Source organism: Ochotona curzoniae, unplaced genomic scaffold, assembly GCF_017591425.1.
Source record: "Ochotona curzoniae isolate NIBS_2020 unplaced genomic scaffold, NIBS_Ocur_1.0 contig_2321, whole genome shotgun sequence".
Lineage (NCBI taxonomy): Eukaryota > Metazoa > Chordata > Mammalia > Lagomorpha > Ochotonidae > Ochotona > Ochotona curzoniae.
Window position 1 is genome coordinate 11358440 of NW_024465421.1, and position 26155 is coordinate 11384594.

Below are 26155 nucleotides of genomic sequence, written 5' to 3' on the forward strand. Positions count from 1 at the left end.
GGGCTCCTGGATTTGGCCTGGCTCAGTTCTGGTTGTTGTGGGCATTTGGGAAGATCTGGCTTTCCCTTTCAAATAGGCAAAAACAAACAAACAAACAAAACCTAATAATAATAATAATAATAATAATAATAATAATAATAATAATAATAAGTAATAAAGAACAGACCAGGCTTCCTTAAAATGTAGCCCAAGCCACAATTACCTAAAGGCCCTTGTGAGACGACGCTGGTCTCCAGATCCCAGCCCTACGGGGCCAGGACCTGGATTCCAGGCTGGCCTTCACGCACACCTCAGCACAAGAGCTCTGTGTTATCCACACCAGTGCTTGATCACTCCTCTGTCCCTTCTTGAGTGCCACTCAAGGGCCCCAGTCTTACACAGACTGGAAGCCCCTGTTCCCACCCTCCCCGGAGTCCTCACCTGAGGTGTAAGGTTTTTTAGAACAAGCCAATTTGTTATTCTCCCTGAGCTGCTCTCACCCCAGCTGGAACCTAAACAAGGAAGAACAACACAAGTCAATTTCCCAGGACTGCAGCAGGACAAGCGCAGCACAGCCAGCTCCACGGTACACCTGTGAGAACCACTGCCACCCGCCCACCTCCTCCACCTGCTGCCCTGCACTTCACAGGGGACGTTTTCCTCCTTGGTCCAGACAGAGTGCTCATTCCAGTCTCCACCAGGCATCTGCTCCTGGCACAGTGGCTTTGCAGCAGATCTTGGGGAGTTCCAAGTGGCAGCAGTGAGAGGCTGCTTTGGGCCCTGAGGTCTGACAGACACCTGTACAGGTCTGTTGTGTGCACCTGTGTGCTGTGAAGCTGGAAGGGGCGGGCTCAGCTCTGGCACCAGGGCCCACTCTCCCCAGCAGCACCTCTGTTTAAACAGCACCCCTACACCTGGGCCAAGCTATCAGCGCACACACAGTCTCCAAGGGCTGGCTGGGTTGTTCCCATCTGCCCCAGCTGTGCCAACAGTGGCTTCTGCCCCACAGAGTCGAGTCTTGGGGTGCAGGCTGTCAGCACCATGAAGTTACTGCGCACTTACACAGCTCTGGAAAGGAGACCCACAATCCACTAATTCAATCGCTGACAGACAGCAATGTGGCTTCTGGCAAATGCTCTGACCTAATCATAAATCCGGCTCAGACTCTTCAAAGACCTGGAAACTACTGAAGACAGTGGGCATTGGGAACTGTATATTTCCGTTGTCATTTGGTGGAGCCAAGATAACAGGTCTCTCTGTCACAGGAGACCTGGACTGGCGCGCGTTCAGCGTGCACCCCACACACACACACACACACACACACACACACACACACACACACTCACCCTCCTCCCATGAAATCACCTCCCCCTTTACCTGGGGTGTATCTGGCGTCAGAATTTCCCCATCCTCCACCTACACGAAGGGGAGAATTATCCCACGTAGACAAGGGCGGCTTCTGACCAGTCAGTCCCGGTGGTGGGCGGGACGGAGCAGTGATGTTTTTAGGTGGCAAAGGGACTTTCCACAGCTCATGAGCCAGAGAGGTGTTTGTAACTGAACCAGGAGACCACGTCAATTTGGAATCACTATTTCTGGCTACTCAAAAAAAAAAAAAAAAAGAGGAATATTATTTACACAGGAGAACTTTCCATGATAGGAACAGCCCCCCCCCCCAATGAAAAGTGAACCAAGCTAACAAACAAAACTATTAAAAACTCCACATCAAACTAACTGCCAAAGAAGGAAAACCAGAAGCCCAAAGAAACGGTACCTTCCTTCAACATGTGCAGGCCAGGCACCTGTGAGCAAGGGTCTGAAGGTCCAGGGGCTCCTCAGACCAGCACACAAAGCTATACTCCAACCAAAACTACAGCACTGCTTTGAACTGCGTCACAGCAGCAAGTGTGAACCCCTTACCGTAATAATCGTAACTGTGCCACTCAAGACAGCGACTTAGGACACTGAACACATTTGTGAACTTGGGTGTTTACTTAAGGAAAAATTACGGCAGGGCTGCCCAGCCTGGGGCTCACTCTGAGCAGGTGTTCACCAAGGCCTGTCTCTCCCTGGCAAGCAAGGCACAGGCTGCTGGCCCTGGGTCTGGCCATCTCTGACCCTGGTGTACAGTCTACGCAGAGTCAGAGAGCTGAAGCCATTTGTTCACAGGCCCAATGTAGAGCCAGGAGTCATTCCTAAGCTTGCCAGACTTTGAAACAAGGTAGGTGTGTGTGTGTGGGTGTGTGTGTGTGTGTGTGTGTGTGGGTGTGTGTGTGTGTGTGGGTGGGTGTGTGTGTGTGTGTGTGTGTGTGTGTGTGATGGGTGGGAGGGAAAGGAAAAACGAGAAGAAACAAAAGCAACCAGGCTGCTGGGCATGTTGAAGAGGTGGCGCTCAATAAAGCAAAGCAAAGAGAATGTTAAGAAACACAGGGCACAGAGAGGGATGGACAACCCTCCATCCTACTTCCCCATTCTTTCTTCCTGGCTTACGAAGCATGCGCTTGTTGGGCCAGCATTATCCTAACTGTGGTCAGTAGCCCGGCCACAAGGGTCTGCTTCTGCCTTGCAACAGAACAAGGAGGGCGGTCTGCAGTGGGTAATTACGAGCTTCCACATCAGTCTGACTCTGTCATAACTACGCAATCCTTTTCTAGCAATCCAAGACTCGTCTGTTGCCTTTTAGAAACTACAGTTACAATAAAAGTAAAAGGAACCAAGGTCCTTCACTACGGAGTGTTTGGAAGCCACTCCGGCAATGGAGCAGAGATGGCTTTCAGGGAAGCAAGAGTTGATTCTTTTGGCCAATGATAGCTAGGTACAACAAACATAAAAAGGAACAAATGACGTGATATTTTGCAGGTTCGCAAAGCCACCTAATTCTCTGAAAGAAAGGCTCTAGATACAAAGAGCAGAGCAAGCTTCCCAAGACGGACCCTGGTCGGTCCAGGTCAGGCCTACCTGAAGTGCTTTGTGCTGTACTGCTGAGGGGAACGTTGTAGTTGGAGGCACGAATGGATGACCAGGCACTAGTTGAAGGCAGCGTGGTGTTCAAGGATGAGGATGACCCTGCACGGAGGAGGAGTCCATTTAGCCAAGGCACAGGAGTGCAGCAGTATGAACAAGACAAGGGGACAGGCCGGCCCCTGGTCACGGCTGGTGCACACGGCAGCTCCTGCTGCCTCCCAAAGCACAGCCATCAGGCCCGCCTAGGCCATTCCCTTGGGCTCGGGTCAGGTCTCCAGCATGCCCGATCCCAGCTACCCTGTCCTGGGCATTACTGGCGTGCCAGGCCTTCTCCAGCGTGGTCCACATGACGGCTCTGACTCCCACCCTTTGTCTCACAAAGAAAAACAACTCCCCGTTTTTCTATTCAGTCCTCAACTCCAGCATCTCCACAGCGCCCTGACTGCTGCTTTAGTGGTTTCTCAATCCCAGGATAGCCCCAGTATGCCCACGTACCACTGTTCCTGTCCCTGAGGTGGTCAACTTCCCGCACAGTATTAATTGAAAGATTGTTTATGACACTGCCAGGAGTGACGTAAGGGTCAGTTTCGGGGTCAATGTTTGGATAACCTTTCCATGGTTCACCAGGGCGAAATTCTGGAAATGGAAACAAAATAAGTTTAAGGCTTAATCATTTAAAACTCCATTATTAGACATTCAAGAATATTTATTTCAAAATCGTAGCAATTCTTAAATATTTCCCAATTTACACTAAAATCTTAACATGTTGGTTCGGTAATACAGCCTTTATAGTGCAGATTATTCTCTATGAACAATATTAACATTTTCCCTAACGGAAAACTTTCTGTACTGTGTGTGTGGCTATTATTTGAAAGGCAGAGTGTCGGAGAGGGAGAGCGCTTCTATCTGCTGGTTCACCCCCAAAATGGCTACCACGGCCAAGGCTGGACCAGGCCAGGTAACTGGAACTGCACTGGGGTCTCCCGTGCGGGCGGCAGGGGTCTTGGCCCTTGAGCTGTGATTGCTGCCTCAGGGGCGCTGGCAGGGAGTGGAGCATGTGGGAAGTCGCACAGGACGCTGCTGCCCCAAAGCAATATCCAAGGCTGTGTCTGTGAATGTGCAATTCAGCCGCTTTCCCCGCAGACATGTACAAACTGCACTCGTTAAGGGGCAGGCATATGCATTATTTTATAGTGCTTTACAATAAATTATAAACCACAGCAGCTCAAAGTCAGACAAAGAGGGCTATATACACATTTGTGGCAATCCTTCAGTATAACTGATAATAAAGTCAAGTTTGGTTGAAAAGAAATAAAGAAGACTTTTATGTGATTCTTCACACAGGTCAATGGACTCATCCTGCTGTCACTGCTTGGAGCGAGGACATGGGCAGCAGTGGCGCACACTCACTTTCAGCAGACTTTACGGTCAATTTTCCCTTTATCATACAACCTAGCTTCTTTTCAGCCACGTGGAATTAGATTATATCAACAGAGAATAAGCCTGGATGTCTCAACGCTTTGTTAGAATCACAGTTTCAGGAGCTGATTTGTGTGCAGGCTGCTCCACTTCCTATCTAGCTCTCTGCTTGTGGCCTGGGAAAGCAGTGGGGGGTGACCCAAAGCCTCGGCACCCTGCACCCGCCGTGGAGAACCGGCCACTGCTGTCATTTGGGGAGTGAATCAACGGATCAAAGATCAATTGTTTCTTCTGTGAATCTGCCTCTCAAAAAGAAGAAAGAAAGAGAAAGAAAGGGAGACTGAGAGGAGAGAGAGAGAAAAAGAGAAAGGATGGATCACAGCTGGAGAGAGCTGCCGGCATGGTACCTGGTGGCCAGTTAACACTGCTAGAGCCATTAGGCGATTTGGCACGGGGCCAGCCATCTCCTATTGAACCTGGAGGACTGGCTGGTGAAGTACTGCTGTTCATAAAGTCGTAGGGAACAAATGGAGACTCTTCCAGCCGGAAACCACTTGAAATAGCACCTGAAAAAAAGAGAAGCAGCAATGAGCAAACACATGGCCACATTTAGGTCTGTGGGTCACGGAAGGGACAGAGTTAGTCTATAAGCATGCCGACACTCTTCCTGACATTCCAATACCCCACCCTGAAGGATCCTGGGAATGACCTTGCCTCCGTAAATCTGCCTTTCAAGTAAAAATAAATACTAGTGAGGCTTCAGTTTAGAACACAAATGGCTCTCCCGGCTCCTGCCTCTCTCTTACTCAGAAGTCCTCTTCACTCTGCTTCCTTCAGCGCTCCTGGCAATGACGCCACCGGGCCAGGTTACTGTCAACTCACCTGGCTGGGCTCCGCATTACATAAAGCAAGCTTCCCACCCCATCTTCACATTTACAGCTAGAGGAATCTTTGTTAAAAAAGAAACCCCACAAATCCAATCCTATAACTTCCTATCCTGAAGCTCTTCAACATCTTTATATCCCACAGTTTCCAATTTTCTAGCATCTACCTCCACCGCCCTTCTTTGTAGCCCTACCTCCAGAGGCACCCGGACCCAGAATGCCCCGGGCTGTCCTCTTTCCACTGTGCACACCTCACCTTCTCCTGGGTACATGAAGATTCAGCCCAAGCTGAGAGTATTTACAAAGCCCATACTACTCAGACTGATTCCTGACTCGATATGCGTATGTCTTCTTATATTATTGAACTATTAGCATTGATTTTTAAGAAACTATTTATACATTTGCAAACTTACTTATTAACAGTCATAATTACACAGTGGGAGGAAAAAACCAAGCTCTTCTACCTGTCAATGGCTGAGTTGGGCTGCACCAGGAAGCTGGGAGCTTCATCTGGGTCTCCCCACTCGCAGGCAAGGTCACAAGCACCTGGACCATCTTACGCTGCTCTCCAGGTTACAAACTCACACCCATTTGGGATGCTGGCATCAGAGGCTTTACCCACTACACTGCAACACCAGTCCAAGCACTATCTTCTATAACTCTTATCACACTGCACAAAAGCTTTACTTTGCTAACAACTTGTTCCTCAAGTGCAAATCATTTGATATAAACACACACACACACATTTTCACATAACATACATACATTTAAATGTAAGTACATATGCACACACAAATTCCAGGCACCCAGTACAGTTTCTGGAGAGCAGGACAGTCAATTCATACTTCCTGAATGAATGGGTAATATGAAGCAAAATGAGAACAGTATTTCTAAAAAAGTTTTGAGGAGACTATCTTTGGCTTAACAGTTAAGATGCTGTTAAGGGGGCAGGGGGATGGGGAGAGCCTGTCACTATGGCTCAACTGGCTGATCCTCCACCTTGCAAGTGCCAGATCCCTTATGAATGCTGGTTTGTGTCCTGGCTGCTCCACTTCCCATCCAGCTCCCTGTTTGTGGCTTGCAAAAGCAGTAGAGGACGGCCCAAAGCCTCGGGACCCTGCATCTGCATGGGAGACCTGGAAGAAGCTCCTGGCTCCTGGCTTCAGACCAGCTCAGTTCTGGCCGTTGCGGCCACTTAGGGAGTGAGCCAGCAGATGGAAGATTGCTATCTCTCTTTCCTTTGCTCTGTAGGAATGCTTTCCAAATAAACTAAATGTTTAAAAAAAAAAAAAATAAGATGCCGAGTGGGACACCCGTGTTTTATACTGCACTGCTTGGGTTCCAAGTCTTGGTTCAGTTTCTGATTCTAGCTTCCTGCCAAGGTACATTCTGGAAGGATGGGGGTGTTGCCGCCTGGGAAACCAAAACGGAGCTTTAGGATCCTGTCCCGGCCCTGGCCCAGAGCCACTGCTACTGCAGCCACCTGGGGAGTCAATGAGTGAATGAAAGATTTCTGTCTCTTTTCTCTCTTTCAAGTAAATTAAAATGAAAAAATTTCAATTTAACTATTGAGAAGGCAATATTAAAACCATGTGATATGTGATACAGGAAAAAAATATGCAAAGAAAATGTGTCAAAGTGAAAGAAATTGGCAAAAATGAAAACTAGGGTTTATTTTTTTAATACTACACTGAGAAAATGTTAGTAAGAACGTAGGAACAATGGATTCACTTAGGGAAAAACCTGGACTGGGGCTGGCACTGTGACACAGCTTGCTAAGCCTCCATCTGCAGTGCTGGCTTGGAATGTGGATGCCAGTTCAAATCTCAGCTGTTCTATTTCTGATCTGGCTCCATCTGCCTGCAAGAGTAACAGAGGCTGGCACAAGTGTCTGGGCACCTGCACCCACACGGGAGACCCAGAAGAAGCTCCTGGCTCCCAGCTCTGGACATTTTGCACATTTGGGGAATGGACCTATGCATGGAAAATCTCTACCTTTTAAATAGAAGTTTACTAAATAAACAAAAAACAAATACTAGATGGTCAAAAGGGGAGTTTTTTTTGTTTGTTTTGTTAAGGGTTTATTTTGAGGATGACATCTTCCGATACGCTGGCTCACCCTGCAAATGGCACCATGACCACAGATGAGCTGCTTTCCAGACTGCCCACATGGGCATCTGCTTTAATGTGCACCCAGCAGGGAGCTTGGATTACAAGTGCAGCAGCCAGGACACTCACCAGCACCCACACGTGACGCCGGCACTAATGGCACAGGGTCAGACTGCACAGCACTACGCCGGCTCCAAGGGAAGTACTTTTTAAAAATGCATCATCTGATTTCTCTTTGCAGAGCAGTACGATACGGTAGTTTACTTTTTATTTTTATTCACAGAACGTGACTTTTAAAACGAATCTTTATTTTCTTTCACTTGCTGGTTTGCTACCCAAATACCTACGGAAGCCAGGGCTCGGCTAGGTCAAAGTCAGGAGGTCAATGTCGTTCTCTCCTGTGAGGGCAGAGCCCAGTTACCTGAGCCATCACCTGCTCTTCCTGTGCAATGAGCAGGAAGCTGGACTGCAAGCAGTGGACCTGTCTAAGGTGGCGTGCAGAGCAGTAACTGAACTGCCAAACAGCCATCCTAAAATACTTTCTAAAATGAGACATAGATCCAAAATAGGCTAAGATTTGATTACTATTCTACATTTTTTTTTTTTTAAAAAAATGAAACCACAGGCATGTTTTGCATACCATGTTTGCTGGAGTTTTGATCCAAAGATGTGTTCACAGAAATGCTGTCCACTGCCGTCCACTTCCTTAGTCGTGACTGTGGCTCTTTAATACTGTTCATATCCATATTTACATTCAAGTTTGAGTTCAAGCCTTAAAAATAAAGAAGCATTATTTATAAGAGAGATCCCCTTTTTGCTTTTGGTGGCATAACTTCTGTTTTCCAGAAACACATGTATAATTAATGTTTTCAATTCTACTTAATGTTCCTAAACTGCCATCACAATGCACACCTGACCTGGCCGAGTAATGAAGGCAAGGAAGGCCAGGGGAGACACAGGGGAGACACAGGGAAGCACTTAGGACCCGGGCTCGGGTCGGCTCAGTGCCGGCTGCTGTGGCCATTCGAGCAGTGAACTCTCTCCCTCCGCCCTGTGACTCTGCCTTTAGCACCCTGGCCAGAGGAACCCACCTATAGGGAAGTTGCTGAAAGCATTTATTGGTGATGGCCCTTTTTGCAGCTCAGGTGTAGTGTGGGGCATGACGTTGTCCAGGAAAGACTTCATGGCTGGTTGATGGAGTGACTGCTGCTGTGACGACGGAGTCTGTTGTTTCACCAGCAGGTTTGGATCAAGCTGACGAGACTGCTGCATCATTTGTTGCTGCACGCTAAGAGGTCGACCCTTCAAACAACAAACCATTGGAGAAAACTGTGGGAAAAAGAGCCTTCACACAGACGCAACATTGTATATTTGCATTCATTTTCTTCTTAGTTAGAAGGTAAAGCATCACAAGGAAACAGTTAATACGCCACACAGACCAATAGAAGGCTTGGCAAACACCGTATTTTATCAGATTTTGATAAACGGACATAGCACATTTCTTGTTACAATGGAAGTGATACTAATGGAGTTGGTTAATGAGAAAGCCAGCACTGCAGGCGCAGGATCTGCTGTACCTGCTGGTCTTGCTGCTGCCGGTTACCAGAAGGCACGCTTCTCTGACTCTGCGCCCTTTGCTGCTGTGCTAACAATCGCTGCAGAGAAGAGGGCAAAGAGACTGTCACTAGCACGCCATGACCCGTGAGGACGCTTCGCAGGACTGTGGCCCAGGGAGCCCCGGATGCATGCCCCGCTCTGTCTGCGTTCTGTTTGATCTAAGCCTTCCCCTCAACAGGTCAGCTTTTCCTCATCACCCCGCCCCGGCTTTAACCCAGCTCGGCCTCCTCCCCTGGAACCCGGGACCTCTCCAGAATGCTCCTTCCACAAGCCTGTTCAATCCGTCTTCATCCACTTCAAGCCTCACGGGGGGGTCATGACCTGTTGCATTTACTGCAGCACTTTCTCCACAGAGTCTAGTGTGACTGTCTGGCACACACTTGTGCACTATGTAAGACTATTCTACCTACCTGTAACTGGGAGATTTGAGAAAGCTGGTTTAGTTGGGATAGCTGGTTCAGCATGGCTACCTGCTGAGGGCCAAAGAGCGGATTCAGGCCACCGTTGTTTGGTGCATACTTCAGCAATGAAACTGGAACCTAACGACACAATGATGAGTTAGACACGTTGATGGAAGTACCTGAAAATCAGCCCCATGCATAACATGTTTACAATGATCAATAGAGCAATTAAATTTGTGAGAATTCATTGGGGGGAATTATAGTCTTTCTCTTACTATCACTCACATACACCTTTTCTTATGTAAAAGACAACAGAATTAATCTTAAACTGGTCAGTTTGGCTCTTACCCTCATCCCAAGACATTTAATAGAGAAAAAAAAAAAACACAGTAGATTTTTAGGCTTAAATTACCCTTGACCCACTTTCTTCACCAGCCCCATATTCTTTTGTAACAGGTGCATCTACAAGATCCCAATAAGTATTATGACGCTCACTAGTCATCTCATTCCAATATAAAATTATTCAACGTTCTTTTGTGGGAACCTTGTAGAGAATGGACACTCACCTGAGGGGAGAGTAATGGAGGAGGCACTTGAGCACGGAGATTAGGCTGAGATGAGCTAAGAGGTTGTGCTGGAGGCTGCTGCATGCCCCGGGGTTGTGCTGCTGTGTTTCCAACACCAAACATACTGGGATTGCCATTCTACAAAAAACAGTTTTATAACAATGAGTTCTTTAAGGACCAATGATGCATTACCAATTGTACTATTGATTAAAACACAATAACTACACGTAAGAGATCTTATTACTAGTACAAATCATTCAACAGAGAGCCTCAAGTATACATCTGGACTTACCTGTCTAACAGAATTCAAGTTTTGCATACCCAGCCCTGCTATGGAGCCAAGGGCCTGGTTAGGTAGTGCACTATTTGAAGGGGGGAGCTTCATGCTTTGACTGGACATAAACTGCATGTTTTGGGGTTCATCTGCTACAATGCCATCCTGATTGGACAGACAGAAAGATGTGCAACACCAGCCAAGCAGACAAGCGGAAGGGAGAAATCATTGCAGGAACAGAAGAGAAGTCACATGACATTCCAGCATCAACAGGAAACAGGTAGAAAACAGAAGAGATCAGATTAGTGTGGATTTAGAATACATACAAAGAGCCAAACATATTTTATGGAATTACGAAGAAAATTTCAATGCAACTTCTATACTAAATTGAGACATAAAAAGACAACAAACTGTAAATTTAGTAATAGGATGCACTGGGTTATAACACTATACATTATATTAAATTGTTCTAAAACATTGGTGTGAAGATTATGGCTACTAACTTTACTAGTTGATTAGTCAGAGTTAAAAGAGAAACACTTACCTTATCAAAATAAGGACTGCGCTCCATGGAAGACTCTTTGGAAACCTGAGGCCGAGAACCAGGGCCTTTCCCGACCGTTCGATTGTAATCACCAATATTTAGGCTATGTTTATCTATCTCCATTCGTTTCTCTTGTAACATTCCTAATGAACAGAAGACTTTATTACCAATCGTGAGGACAACCCAGTCAATACAAATAGAATCCTCTCTTGAAGGCCGGCAGCCCTCGCCTCCTCTGCCCTTGGAAGAGGCCTCCCTGTTCCCTGAGACGCCCAGGCTGACCAGCTTGCTCACTTGTGTCTCTTTCCATCCACTCTTGGAATCGACTCCAACCAGTGTTTCTTCAAATCCTCTTTCCAAGCCATTCTTTTCTACTTGGCCCTGTTACTGTTGCCAGTGTAGAGTGTGCATCATCTTTCCCAACACTTGCTCTTCCTTTTAGAAGCCAACGGAGTAGCAAATGTGGCAACCTCTCCTAACTTCATCAATCTTCCCACGGGGCTATTTTTACCCCAGGCACTACAGTCCCTGACGACTACTCTTTCAAACACCCTCGGTTCACTTGGCTTTGGAAAAAAGGTTCTAATTGTACTCTAACATGTCCTATCTCTCCTCATTATTCAAATGCTGCTTTCCCTCCACGAGTCTGCAACTTTCTGGTCAGTGCATATTCTTAGGGTGTTAGCTACAACCTGTGACGAATTAATCTCCTGAAATGTATCTAGCTCTATTTTGAGATTTATAGTGTTCACTTGATGTCACTGTATAATTTTCATAGTAACCTCAGACTTAATACTATCAATCTAATCTGCTATTTCTGCTGTATTTCTTATGTCACATAATGACCAAGTTATGGATTTGCTGGCTCTCAGCTCCAAATTCATCCTTTCTAACTGTCCTGTTTATCTTTTCTCCTTTGCCAACTGACATTGAGGCTCTGTCATTATAAGTCACTAGAGACCGTACAGGCAGAGAATTTTGCTGTGACTGCAGTGAGCTCACGTGGCAGGCTCTGGTAGCTGTCATGGTCTTCCTTGCGCCACACTGGTCAGCACGAGAGGTAAGCTTCCTAGCAGCCTCCTTCTCTCCCCAGTATCTTGTGGTAGAGTGGCTTTGGTGAGCTGCCTCTTTATCAATACCTTTTTCCAGCATTGTTTTGCAAAGTTCTACCAGTACATCAATAACAACTTCTCTGTCACTTATTGAATAGTTACGAGGCAAAGGAATTGATACCTATTCTAGATAGGGAGTCTTTCCAATCAATGGAGCTCATGTTATAGCAGAGGACATGCAGCAATATGTCCACGTCTATTGGGTTAACTCGTTTGCTATATAAGCTATCACCCGCAAGCAGTTACATAAGTAAACAGGTAGAAAAGCTTACTGAGGATTCAGCTACATAAGGGAAGATGGAGGAAACTTTCTTTGGACTGGGTTCTGTCTCACCAGTGAGCCTAGGACACAGCAACAGTGAAGCCAGCCACCTGCATGTTCTGCACCCTTCATGACAGGAATGAACATACAAAACAGGTGGCTACTGCTGGAGGGCTGATTCTGATTATCAAGGGGAAATGGATTTCCTGAATTAAAACAAAGGAAGTCAAGACTGTGGAACTCAGTGGATTCTCTGGGGTGCACTAAAAGATAAAGATAAACCACAGAGCCCAACACAGGGCAATTGAGGGCTCACACTCCACCAGCTCTTCCAGATAAGGACAATGAGCCAGGGCGGGTGTCTGGTGCAACAGTTAAGATACTGCTTGTGAGGCCTGCCATTACACTGGAGTTCCTCACTTGAGTCTCAGCTCTCCTTTGACAGTAGATAACGGCACTAGTATGTGGGTCTTTGCTACCAATGTGGGAGACCTAGATGTAGCTGCTGCTATTTCGCTTCAACCTGCTCCAGCTCTGGTTGTTGTGCTCATTTAAGGAGTGAACCAATGGAAGATTTTTTCTCTTCCTCTCTTTGTAACTCTGTCTTCCAAATAAACAAACAAACAAACAAACAAATCTTGTACTATCCAGACTACTGACTTATTGCCTCTCAGTTTCAAATGCACCCATTTTTGATGCTCTGTGACTAAAAACAGATGCATCTGACCATGAAGTGAAGAAACGCTGCAGTATGCATCTCTACTCCCAAACAGAAGGAGCACTCCCAATTAACTGTGAAACGTATCTTGACAATAGGATGCTGAACTCTACCACCATCCATATTACAATGTCCTGACACAAAGAGCAGAATGATGGACTTGTGACTGCTGGTGAACAATGGGGAAAACAGTGGGAAGGAGGGAGAACAAGAAGAGTGGAAGGGGAAATCCCTGGGACCACGGAACTGTATTATGAAAAATAAAAATTAAAAACAAAAGCAGAAAACCAAGACCTCAGATACACTGGGCCTTTTATGTTTTTCCCTTTGGGAGCTGGCATGGGAGCTTGGTGAGTGCAGCATCAGCAGTGCAAGAGAGAAGTTCAGTTTGCTGGCTCTGGTGTGTTCACTGCTGTAGCACCTAGTTGCTGCCAGGGCTCCTCACGAGTGCCCACAGTGCCCTTGGGCACCTGTGGCAGCTCTGCTGCAGTTCTTATCAGTGCTATTTTAGACAGTGGTTTCCTACAGTTTCACTGGGGTGGTACCACAGGTGCTTCTTTGCCACGCAGAGAGCCAATGCTCTCAGTCTGGGGTGTTCAGGGAAGGGGCACATTATCCTTCCCGAGCTGAGAGACCTCTCTGTGTAGCTGCTATCCACATATTCTCTGCCATGCTGCCTAGTGCTTATTAGCCATCCACTCTTTCAATTTGTTGTTGAAAGAGTTTATGAAGGTAAGAACGCTGACAGTCATCTGCAGTCATACTCTCACTGCAGTGAGCTGGTCCAAATTAATCTTCAACTTTTATTGACTCTAATTCCTATATCCCCACAAAATTTACATTCTTTCCCTTTATTCTCTTAGTTTTGGAATCACCAGATAATACAGCAAATCTCCAACTGCTATTGTTATTTAGCATCTTTTGTCTGTCTTCTGTTGCCAGTATTTTCAAGCCCTAAGATGTTTCCAATTTATACCCAAAACTATTTGCTTAAAACACCAATTATACATTGTTCTCCTACTTAAAACTCCTCAATCCCATACTTTCAGAATCAAATTCACATTCTCCAGGCCCGGTGCAATGGTCTAGTGGCTAAAGTCCTTGCCTTGAAGTGCCAGGATCCCATATGGGCGCCGGTTCTAATCCTGGCTGCTCCACTTCCCATCCAGCTCTCTGCTTGTAGCCTGGGAAAGCAGTTGAGTATGGCCGAAAGCCTTGGGACCCTGCACCCGTATGGGAGACCCACAGGAAGTTCCTGGCTCCTGGCTTTGGATCAGCGCGGTCACTTGGGGAGTGAATCATCGGACTTAAGATCTTCCTCTCTGTCTCTCCTCTTCTCTGTATATATCTGACTTTGCAATAAAAATAAATAGTAAATCTTAAAAAAAAAATTTCACATTCCCCAACTTCCTTGTTAGCCTCCTCACCCTCACCCGAACACCAATTGTGGATTCCTTGTCCCAGTGACGGTCCTACTGGCCCTTTCTCGGGACGGCTATTTCCCAACCTCAGTAACTCACTCCCTACCTGACAGTGTACGAGGTAATCAGAGCCCTGAGCTGTCAGTCCCTAGGCCATGCAGTCATTTGCACCTTAAAGACATGTCAAGCCATTCAAGTGATGCACTTTCCACTGGAGAGCACAGAAACACCACATTTTGTGACCCTGGGTCTCTCCTCTGCTGGTCTCAGTCACAAACAATACGTCTGTCTACCAGTGATGAATGTAAACATACATGGCTTTAAGGGTCTCTTACCTCCAGAAAGGTCCATCTTATTGCTCTGTACATTTTCTTCTGGTGAGTCTCTCTGAAGAAACAACCAACCAAGTTAGCAGACGTTTATCAATGGGACCCCCCCCGCCAAAAAGAATTTCATCATATATCATTATCTCTGAAATTCAGGGGAATCATGAAGCTCTATTTTTTTTACTGCTTCATGTAAAAACTACCAAAATTTCACATAAGACCAAGGATCTAAGTACTTAACTTAAAAATGGTAAAAATAAAGGAGTAAAGGTCAATTTAACTTTAAGGATATTTATCAAGAATAATATTTTTTTTAAAAGAGCAAATTAAAAAAAAAAAAAAAGAAAGAAAGAAATTGGGATAACCTATAGCACTCGTTATAAAGAGAGAGAGAAACCTACTCACCGAAAAACTGATATTTGAAAACTGTTTAACAAACGGATTTATCCATGCGTCGTCTTGTTTGTTTCCACCTTTCATCATTCCCTTTGTAAAATAACAGAGTAGAAAGATGCCATGGCCATCTCTATTTATCTGGGTATAGCGATGGGTTCATAAAACTTCAAGACAATTCCCAACTTTCATTTTTTTTAGTCAATAATTTCTCCTCCAAACAACTCTTACCAGAGTTGCTAACAATTAAAAAAGATAATCAACTGATTTGATTTTCAACTTCCTTTGCTCCAGTCCTCTGGTATAGCTGCAATGCATAGAGAAGTATCTAAAGGCAAGCAGTCAGAAGGAAGAGGCAGCAGCAAGGGCCTTGACGACCACTCCAAGGAAAAAGGGTCTCTAAAAAACCGACAACTCTGACCAGGCAGTTCCCAATATACAAATAGATTGTGTTTTGCAAATTTGGATTCTGGGAATTTCCACTTCAAATCAATGTAAAAAACTAATGATTGGCTCTCAATTTAGTCCAAGGAAACTGAGGTAGCCCATATTGTTATGCGCTACGAAAAAAGGAAAACAAATTAGGCCCCACCTCCCCAATCAAGTGTTTCCATGTGTAAAAAATTTTAAATGTCAGTCCCTGCTGCCAAGAACACAACACTTTGAGCAGCGGTTGAAGCTGTAATCCTGCGTAGTGTTGATTTTCTGTGGCAGGCTGGCAAATGGGAAATAGAGAAACTCGACAAGAACTGATAGACTGAAGAGCCAAGTGGCCAGCGGCGTTAGCTGGGAGTCAGGGACACATTTCCCGCAGTGAGCCAGAGGTCACAGGGCCATTCTCCGCTGCCTTAACTTCCCTTTCCCATTGCTGCTACCTGTTCCTCTGACTGTGAAAAGGAACATAGCTTCATAATTTCCCCCCTAAAAGCAGGTCTCTGAAGCAAGCAACTAACCCTCTCCAAGGCTGCTCAAGTCTTCTTTGATTCCTTCCTCTTTCAGTCCCACCCCATGTTCTAACGGCCAAGTCTTTCCCATCTACTCTGCAACCTCTCAAATTGGTCCTGTTAACTACGTATTCACTCTTGCTACTTAATTTACAACCTCCTTTCTAGCTTGAATCAATGTACAAGCTTCTTAACCTAGATCCCTAACTCTGGCCTCTCCCTTGCTCCTATTTGCATTTTATACTCACAATGGTTAATTTTTCCAGTCTCTTACAAGAACCTCACTGGCCTTGCCTTTTCACTGCCTCCATGTCTCACACAGGACAAAATTCAAATTCTTTTGACATACTACTGAAAACACTTTAAAATCCATCCCTAACCTAGCTACAGACACCACTTGTTATTCTTTCCACAAATTCCACATGTTAGTTGGGCTACTATTTTCCTGATCAATTCCCAACCCCCCAGGCATCTTTCACACTTGAACTGATACTCTTCTGATGCTCTCCTAAGGCCCCCAGTGAGATCATGAGCTCCCTGAAGGCGTAGCTCACTGCACTACATCTCAATCCCCAGCACCAAGCACAGTACCTGGCACACAGCAGAGGCTAAATAAATGTTTGCAGTTGCTTTCTAAAGATTTTTACTAGTAGAAACAAAGGAGAAAGAGTAAAAAGGCTACACACCCTTTCCCTTCTCCTTTTTTTGCCACTCAGACCCTGTAAGGAAAGACAAAGTCACAAAACAGCATGGTCCAGTGGGAAGAACACAGGGTTTGGAATTGGAAGACCTAAACTTAACTCCTTGCTCTGTCACTTTGGGCAAGTCACCACCTTTTCCACTCTCATACTCCTCATCACTGTTCTATCTTAGAAGATTATGAGGATCAAATGATTTATGTAAAACATGTAAAAGCACTTCAAAAGCTACATGACAAGGCAATAGGTAAATTCAGCCAAATGAACAATTTAAAAAATGAAAATGGCAGGTCCTGGACTTAGCATCCCAGGATTAAAAGTGGGGGACCTTGGCAGTCAGCCAGTCCAGCAACCTACTGGATACCTGACTTCTAAGGTGCCTCTAAATAAGGGTAGGGAGGCTACATTAGAATCACTTGGGGTAGCAGACACATACCACCATCACCAGTCCTCCAGTACCCTCTCTTCAGAACCAATGCTCTAAAGCAGTGGTTCCCACACCTGGCTCTCCATCACTTATTTGGGGAGCCTACCGAGGACAGGAAACTTGGTACCATTTCTAATAATCCAGCAGCTTGTGTGTAAAGAAGTTACACTTTTAACAACCGTCATAAGATTTTGACAGCAAAGTTAGGGAATACAACTTGTCCATCCATAAAAGCAAAATCAAGGATTTTTTGTCACAGGACCTTGTAGGATGGGGAAGATGCAAAAGCAGCAGATGAATACGGAACATGGCGACTCCAGGTAAAGGGGAGCTCAGGGACTCCAGTGGAAGGGGTGGGATGGGAAATGAATCGGCAGTGGGATGAAACATGTTCACATGGAGATTTGCCCTTCTCTTCATCCTCACCGCTGCAGGTGCCACCCTGAGGTGAGGGACCGTCCCAGGCAGCAGTGGTGGAGGAGGAGGAGGAGGAGAAACCCCAAGCTGTAGCAGTGGGGAGAAAGGAAGTTCCTGTGGTCTTGTTTTTCTAGGTGGCTGCCCACACAAGAGGCTACACTACGTTGGGGACTGACTGCACCGTCCTGATTGCCATAAAAACGGGCAGGCGGAAGGTTAATCTATGGGTAAACTACCTTTGGAATTTAAAGCTTCAAGGGCTTTGCCCTTGAACTGTTTACCTTCGATGACATTTTCTTTGTATATGGTGGCCAATTTAAAGATGAGTTGAGCTCTTGAGATGAATTACTATTCCACATTCCAATTTCGACATCCTCTTCCTCTTCCCAGCCAGTGGGGCGATTTCCAGGCAGCGGCATATCCTCACCACACCAGCCATCTTGCATAGATTTTGGCCCTGATTTGTGACACAGAGAGAAACATACTTCAATAAGACAATTCTTTCTGAAAGACAAGCACACATTAAAAAGCGGGAGAAACAAAACAGACTATTTTTAAATTTCCCTTCTCAAATTTGCATAGTGCAAATTTACAGTTTAAGTTGAGTTAAAAGTGTCATTTAAAAATAATATATTTAAAAATTGGAGCCAGGCCAGGGACTGGCTCCAAAGTGTGGCAGACTAAACCTCCACTGGAGACTCCCAACATTCCATAAGGGCACTGGTTTGCGTCCCAATTACTTCACTTCTGATTTAGCTTCCTGATTCCACGCTTGAGAGATCAGCAGACGGCCCACGTGCTTGGGCCTCCGCACCCACGCAGGAGGCACAGAAGCAACATCTGATGCCTGGCTTTAGATCGGCCCAGCTTCAGCCTCTGTGGACATTTGGGGAGTGAACCAGAGGATGCTAGATGGGCCTCCTCTTTGTAACTCTGTCTTCCAAATAAGAATAAACTTTATATATATATATATATGTATTTCTCCCCCCTTTTCAGGGCCAGCAATGTGGTACAGCAGGCTAAGCTACTGTTGAAATGTCAGAGTCTCACAGCATGCTGTATCAAATCCCAGCTGCTCCACTGCCAATGTGCTTAGGGGGAAAATGACCCAAGCATCTGGTCCCAATTCACACGGCAGATGTGGAAACAGCTCCTTGCTCCCAGGTACATGTTCATTTAACCTACAGATTAAGCCCCAGCTTGTAGTTATTTGGGATGAATCCCTGTAACTCTTTCAAATAAGTACATAAAATATTTTCAAAAAATTCAATAAAAACCTTTCATGTTTTTATAAATCAGAGGATTCTTAAACACAGACATTACTAAGTACTCACTTAGTAAATTGTATAGTGACTCACTTGACAAAATGGATAAAAGAAATTTTGAAACAATCAGAACAGGCAAGTTTTTTTTTTTTTAAATACAAATGGTAGCCAACACGTATTAAAAAGTCAGAAGCAGAAAACTACCGCATCTGTACCTATGGGTCTGGATTTCCACGGGGTAGCTTTTCTGTCTCATCTCATGGGACAGTGACATATGGATCTAAATGCAGGGGTTGTACCTGAGCCACGCTAATTTTCTGCATAAAGGTTTAGAAGGTCATCTGATGGTCTGGATATATAACCCCATGGTTCTGCTATTCACGCTCAGTCTAGACAGAATAAAAGCTGCTAGACTATATTTGGTAAACTATAGTTTAGATGTGGTAAGATGCAAATCGTTATTATTCATGGTTATAAAAAAATGAAAAAAGACAATTCAGAAAGATTAAAAACATTAAGGTATGGCATACTGTATGAATTCATTATCAACAACAGAAACATCAGCTAATCATGACCAATAAGTGATCAGCACTGCTATAGAACAGGCACCGGTGATTGTCAATAACTTACCAGATTTGTTTAATGCTTGTGGACCAACAGAGCTGGAGCCCCACGTGGATGCGCTGGATGCTGCAGCAATCGGCTCCCCCCAGCTGGGACCACTGTCTATGGGTTTCCCCCATGCTGAAGTTCCATTATCCACAGTTGTGGCTGGAGTAGAAGGCTCCCCCCAGGGCTCACCCCAGCCTTTAGAAAGTACAGGAAAAGAAGTGATGAGCACAGATGACAGGCAGATCCAGTGCAACAAAAGACAAAGAAGAATACTTAGGTAACCAAGGGTAAAACATTTCATGTTTATGTATTGACTTGAATAATAATGATATTGCTATATATGTAAAGCATATGACATGTCTTATATAAAGAAAACAAATCATTGCTTAAATTCTGAAAAAGTCATCTTTTTGAACCAAGCCTAGTGAACCGAGACACATCATGAACATGTGTAAAATACTATGTAGATAAAATTTTTACCTAAGGTGTAACTGTACTGAAAAAACAATTCTACTCTTAGATGTGCTGGGAAATGCTTATTGAAAATAAGCCCCAGGCCGAGTTGTCTAAGGGGGTGGGGCAGAGGGACTCAAAGCCACAGTTTTGTTTAAAACTATCAAACAGGTGGTTTCTGCTCACGTTGTCTGTTTCACCCTCAGATTAAGGCTAAAACGCTGTCAAGCACGACGTCAACTCTAAGTGCAATTGGGTGCTAAAGGTTAATTCATGAAAACTACATCTACAATAAATCAATGCATGTCAATTATACTTCATGAAAATATTGCTAAGACAATCTGCAAAACAAGGGAATTAGTTCATTATCAGAGAGGAAAGTAGGGATTTATTGAAAAGATATTGTCAGACTTGGTATAACCTGCAGAATGGCCCAAGTCCCTCAAGCTATGAGGGACACTGAAAGACATCCTGGCTTCTGGCTTTCAACCGGCCCCGTTCAGAACCATTTGGGAGGTGAACCAGTACAGGTACATCTCTCTCTGCAACTCTTGCAAAACAAACTTATATTACTGAGAAAAGTTAACATTCCAAACTGCCCACTGTGTGAGTTTTCCTAATAGTGAAATGCAGCACGCAAAATTCACAACCTTGCTCATCAACTCTCTCTATGACTTACCTCAAACTTTTCTATATTAGCGTCAATGAGGCCTGTGTGTACAAATCGGTCTAATTTGTTAAACAACATTTGAAGTCACAGTACGCTGGAAACAAGCCCACTTTCTGAATGTCATGAAGCACCCTGTGATGCCATCCGACTGGACAGAGCTGGACTTACCGGAGCCACTGCTCGCCTCTTTGTTTGAGATGGCACTTGCAGATGGCAGCAGCTGATGCACCGGTGCTGGCTGGTCTGAACGGCTGCTGCCATTCGGGACGTTTTTGTTCCACATGTTCACATTTTTGTAGTTGTACTTGCTCGGGTCTCCCCAAGCCGAAGTTCCATCGTCGATCTCCATTTTGCGTCGTATAGATTCTGGGGATGGTTCCTCCCAGCCTGTGGGCTCTTCTTCTTTTGCTGGAGCTGGGATGGGTCCCCCCAGCCAGCCTGTCCCAGGCGGCTTGCTGGGAGCTGGCGGGATGCCCCAGGAGCCGACAAGGTCTTGTTGCTTGTTCCAGTCGGGAGAAGTGACTGGCTTGGATGAATCTCCCCAACCTAGAGACTGAGCAGACTTTGGAGGGTCTCCCCACCCAGGGGAGGGACTAGGTTTACAAGATTCATCCCATCCTGACGAGTTATTTGGATTTATGTTATTTCCCCAAGTGAAAGAACTTGTTTTACCCAGTTCATTCCAACCAGAGACGGATCTGTCACTGTCACTCCCTCCTGAGCTGGATTTCTTATTGGCCTCTCCCCAATGGTTACTCCTACAAGTTTCTCCCCAGTTATCACTGGCAGAAACAGACCAACCTTGGTTTGATTTTTGTCCATCACCCCATCCCTGTTTGTTCTTTTGCGAATCATTCCAAGCGGACTTCTCTTCTTTGCAGTTCCCCCATTGATTGCTCTTGATCATTCCTGTAGCAGCAGACGAATCGTCCTCCCACCCCCCTTGGCAGTTTGAGCCTTTGGAATCTCCCCACCGCAGGGCAGGTTTGGGATCGCCCCAGCCCGATACAGATGAGGTATCATTACTATTAGGGCTAGTCTTATCTGTACACGCCCCTGAGTTAAAAGTCTGTGTTGCAGAGCTTCCCCAGGCCTCTGTCCCATTGTCAGTCTTTCTTTCCCCTCTGGGTGATGTTTCAGTATCCCAGGCAGTATTCTGCTTAATAGGTGTTTGTCCCCAACCGGAGTTGGACAGGACACGTGGATCTAAGTCAGTTCTGTTTACAATGCTTTGGAGTAAGGTGTGCTGATCCATTTTCCTTCTATCTCTACTCTGACTTTCCCCAGTTACTTTCTCTTCAAGGCGTCCAGTGCTTTCTGTACTACCGTCGCTCTCTACTGCACCCCCTGTTTTGGCCCAGACACTGTTTTGCTCACTTGTCTGAGATGTGGCAGAACCCTGATCCTCTTCCTCAGTAGATTTCCATCCATTTGTAAACTTCTTACCGTTGCCATTTGCACTGTCATTGGAATGCTGATTGCTAGGCAGTTTGTTCCACTCAACACTGGGTATATTAGTGCCAGTATTCTGTGCCGGGGTTCCCCATCCTCTTCGACTTCCTCCAGAATTCGCACCATTTCCACTTCCCCATGACGTGCTCTGGGAATTCGCTGCCCCAGACTCCCACACTCCTCCTCCTCCTTTATTTGTGTTAACTTGAAAGTTAGTGCCCATGGGCCCATTCATGCCAGGCTGCATTAGAGTTGCATTCACAGTGTCACCATTAGCTTGGCCGTTAGGGCCTGAACATTTGTCTCCAGAGTAATTAGAACCATAGGCACCCCATGTAGTACCATAAGAGCCTCCACTTTTGGACTCTCCATTGCTAAGATGAGACAGGGAAGTGCCATTCATAACTGACGGAGCCTGTATCTGAGGATGATTCATTGTGCTCACGCGCCAGGCCCCTGTATTACTACTAGGCAGTTCATTATTCTGTACTGAACCGGAGTTTGGTAAACTAGAGGTCATAAAGTTAGTAGTGTTATTTGGTCCAGTCATTTCAGTGGTAATATTTTGAGGTTGACCACTGAATGAAACCTTCTGTGTACCACTTACTTCAGTTTCACAAGTTTCCTGAAGGCTTCCCCAGGTACCATGGGTAGAAGAACCACTCGCTTTAGAGTTAATACTCTGATTGTTAGGCATCTGGCCTATGGTACTGCACTGAATATTGATGCCAGAACTACCGCTCCCTACAGGCCCTTTTAGGGCAAGTCCATTGTTCTCTAATACTGGCCAGGCACCATGGTTGCTAGCTGAATTCAAAGTGCTTGGATTTAACCCTCCATTTGATGAAGAACTTACAGTGCCCCAAGCATTCATTCTATTGTTGCTACTGTCAGACTTGCTTTCAGGAGCATCCACAGAGACCTGACATGTGCTTATTATGGCTCCATGGGGAAAGCCCCACGGCCCAGTACTACTTCCGTGGCCTGCATTATTGCTGCTGCTGCTGCTGCCGCTGCCGCCAACCACAAACTTGTTTTGAGAACCAAGTCCAGCGCTATTCCGGAGGCCATCTTTTTCACCACCTGTGCTCCCTGAAGCCATGATAGTGATGTTTCTCTCGGATTCAGAACTGGAGGCACAAGCAGCATCCATGCATTCTGAAGCCAACTCAGGATCACTGCCAGAGACGGAGGGCCATGCTTCTTTGTCTGACAAGTCGTTTACAACAGCATTCTTACAGTTTGTGCTAGAGTCACTTGCAGAAGACAGAGGTCCCCGCTGGGAATTTTCATACTGGGATCCTGAAGTGTTGTGGTTGATATCTAGAATAAAAGTTGAAGTACAGTTATTTATATAAAGTGCTGTCAATTTCCAGGATGACACTAAACAGTTCTTTGCAAAAGGGTGAATATATTATCATCGTCTATAGCTCCTCATTTAAAGGGAAATGCTACACAGATCCTGCGGTTATAAGGGCACCACAGACTGTCTTCTAACCATCAACATTCCACATCCAGTAACTGCACACAGGCTGAGAGGTTTGCTTTGGTCACCGATGTTATCCTAAGGCCCTACAGCAGTGTCTGCAATGTGAGACTTCCTCAGTTATCATCTGCTGCACATGAAAATTATGAACACAATGATGAGTGGGTTTGTGCCCCACACTTGGTGGGGCACAGTTTGGGACAGAAAGGTGATCTGGGCACAGGGACCTGACAAGGAGCACAGCAGGTGAGGACGTAGGATTATGAGCATGCGTACAGAGCCCAGGTTTGCTGGAATGCATCAAGAATCCTTTTTGCATCCTCCACATCTGGAGTAGTTTTTCGACACTAACTGCTTTGGGTAGTGCTATAAGTCTGCGAGAATTCCAGAAGGCTCTTCCATTTCATCAGTCTCCATAAGTCATCTGAAGTATTGTGTAAAAGCAAGAATATTTTTGATTCTTCCATTAAAATTTCTTCATTGACTTTCCTTTTTTTTTTTTTTTTTAAATTAAAAAAGACAATTGCTGGGCCCAGCATGGTAGCTTAGGGCCTAAAGTCCTTGCCTTGCATGTGCCAGGATTCATATGAGCACCGGTTCTAATCCCAGCGGCTCCACTTCCCATCCAGCTCCCTGCTTGTGGCCTGGGAAAGCAGAGGAGGACAGCCCCAGTGCCTTGGGACCCTGCACCCTGCACCTGTGTGGGAGACCCGGAAGAAGCTCTTGGCTTTGGGTCGGTGCAGCTCTAGCTGTTGTGGCCACTTGGGGAGTGAATCAATGGATGGAAGATCTTCCCCTCTGTCTTTCCTCCATTGTATATCTGACTTTACAATTAAAAATACATTAATATTGAAAAGAAAAAACCTGCTATGATTAAAGAAAAAAAACAAAACAAAACACTGAAGACTATTAATGACCACCCATGTAACTACAATCTTAGACAAAAATCTAGACTTCTAACCTAGATTTTTCTTTCTCATTGTGTTTAAGGATCTGGCAGCTAGAACGTCCTCAGAAACACTGAACTACATAAGGTGCTCGCAATTGCTGTCTGGAGGAAGGTGCCTGTACTGCATAAGAGTCAGAATGGAATGCTCCAATAGGACCCAGACCTACCGAATCTCCAGGGACAAAGACTTAGAAAATCACAGCTACTAGCAGCAATGGATGCCAAAAGAGGAAATAGATTTAATTTGCATATTTTCTCTTGAAGCACAATTGTTAAGTAATAAAAGATAATAAGCTAGATATAGGAGGAAAAAGGTACAGAAGAGAAACCAGAAATTTGTACATAATTTACCAAGTAGTTATTTTTAAAGCTCCATTGGTGACATTTACATTCTCCACTTAAGAGTCACTCTTTTAAAACAAAATAGAGTCACTCTTTTAGGTTGCTATAAATATTTATCACAGAACAAAGAATACCAATGGGGCCCGGCGCGGTGGCGCAAGTGGTTAAAGGTCCTCGCCTTGCACGCCCGGGATCCCATATGGCCGCCGGTTCTAATCCCGGCAGCCCCTCTTCCCTTCCAGCTCCCCGCCTGTGGCCTGGGAAAGCAGTTGAGGACGGCCCAAAGCCTTGGGACCCTGCACCCGTGTGGGAGACCCGGAAGAGGCTCCTGGCTTCGGATCGGCATAGCATCGGCCGTTGCGCTCACTTGGGGAGTGAATCATCGTACGGAAGATCTTCCTCTCTGTCTCTCCTCTCTGTATATCTTCCAATAAGAAAAAAAAAACAATAATAAAAATAAAATCTTAAAAAAAAGGTGTTTATAAAAAAAAAAAAAAAAAAACAAAGAATACCAATGAGCTAGCCATAAATCTACACAGCCACAGCTGCACCAGCACCAGTAAATGTGACATTTAACACTGAGCACTGGTGCCCGCAGCACTGAACCCTAGAGCTGAGACGCTGGCAGCACTGTGCAGATGGGTTCACACGCCGTGACGGGGAGGACTCATCCAAAAGCATTCATACAGCAAGGTGGCCGAGAACCTGACAGGGAGGCTAGAGACTTCTACACTCACACCTGGACTCCATGCATAGCACCATATGGCCAAGTCTGCAAAACGGACACAAACACTACTTCCTAACACGGCTGGCTTGTCGATGAGCCCAGCGTAAGTAAAGCGTTTAGCTTCAGGCGGGCAGCAGATGAGTGTTTCCTCAAGGGCAGGGTGCTGTTGGGACTAAGGTTCAGACGCTGGAGCTAGACTGCTGACGCTGCGGACACACTCTCTCACTGATTCACTAGGAGGCCCTCTTGTGCCTCAGTTTCCTCATCTTTAAGGCAGGAACAACAAAAACCACCAAATGCACGTAACGGTGAGGATGAAGCGATCAATTAATCCAAGTGCTCTGAACCCTACCTGGTCCACAACAGGTGAATGCCAGCAGTTACCACCACTTTCCAGCCTCCCCTCCAAAGCACATATGCCCTTCATGCCAGCAGGAAGAATGTTTGAGAAACCACGGAAGAGAAGTTGTGTTTACATAAAATCATCCCTTGATTGCCTCAAACAGAATGCTATTTACTCGACTTATACAGAGAAAACTCTCCCTGAAGAGCTACTACTGTTTATTTCAGTAAACTTCCTAAAATCCAACATTTTCCCCTTTATTCCTCACTGCACAGTACATCAACACCCCAAATTGACACACTTCTCCCGCAAATCTTAAACACCATAGCCAGCAGCATCACTGTACTCTCCTGGAAAAGTACTTATGCTGCCATTCTTTGT

At 45.5% G+C, this 26155-nt stretch overlaps 1 protein-coding gene across 2 annotated transcripts in view; it reads right to left on the reverse strand.

Annotated features, from left to right (window-relative positions):
* Positions 1-26155, reverse strand: part of TNRC6A (trinucleotide repeat containing adaptor 6A) — a 155334-nt gene that overhangs the window by 3132 nt on the left and 126047 nt on the right. Inside the window, exons 6-23 of one of the 2 annotated variants that reach the window (XM_040973186.1) lie at positions 20644-23250; positions 19371-19547; positions 17757-17932; positions 16620-16652; positions 15002-15082; positions 14606-14657; positions 10758-10900; positions 10232-10378; positions 9940-10077; positions 9383-9511; positions 8933-9010; positions 8447-8657; positions 7996-8127; positions 4770-4928; positions 3439-3579; positions 2938-3045; positions 1357-1578; positions 421-491 (exon numbers count right to left, since the gene is read on the reverse strand). In XM_040973186.1, the coding sequence (XP_040829120.1) occupies positions 421-491; positions 1357-1578; positions 2938-3045; positions 3439-3579; positions 4770-4928; positions 7996-8127; positions 8447-8657; positions 8933-9010; positions 9383-9511; positions 9940-10077; positions 10232-10378; positions 10758-10900; positions 14606-14657; positions 15002-15082; positions 16620-16652; positions 17757-17932; positions 19371-19547; positions 20644-23250 (4805 nt within the window). The remainder of the gene's footprint in view (positions 1-420; positions 492-1356; positions 1579-2937; positions 3046-3438; positions 3580-4769; positions 4929-7995; positions 8128-8446; positions 8658-8932; positions 9011-9382; positions 9512-9939; positions 10078-10231; positions 10379-10757; positions 10901-14605; positions 14658-15001; positions 15083-16619; positions 16653-17756; positions 17933-19370; positions 19548-20643; positions 23251-26155) is intronic. The other variant, XM_040973187.1, reaches the window with a different exon arrangement.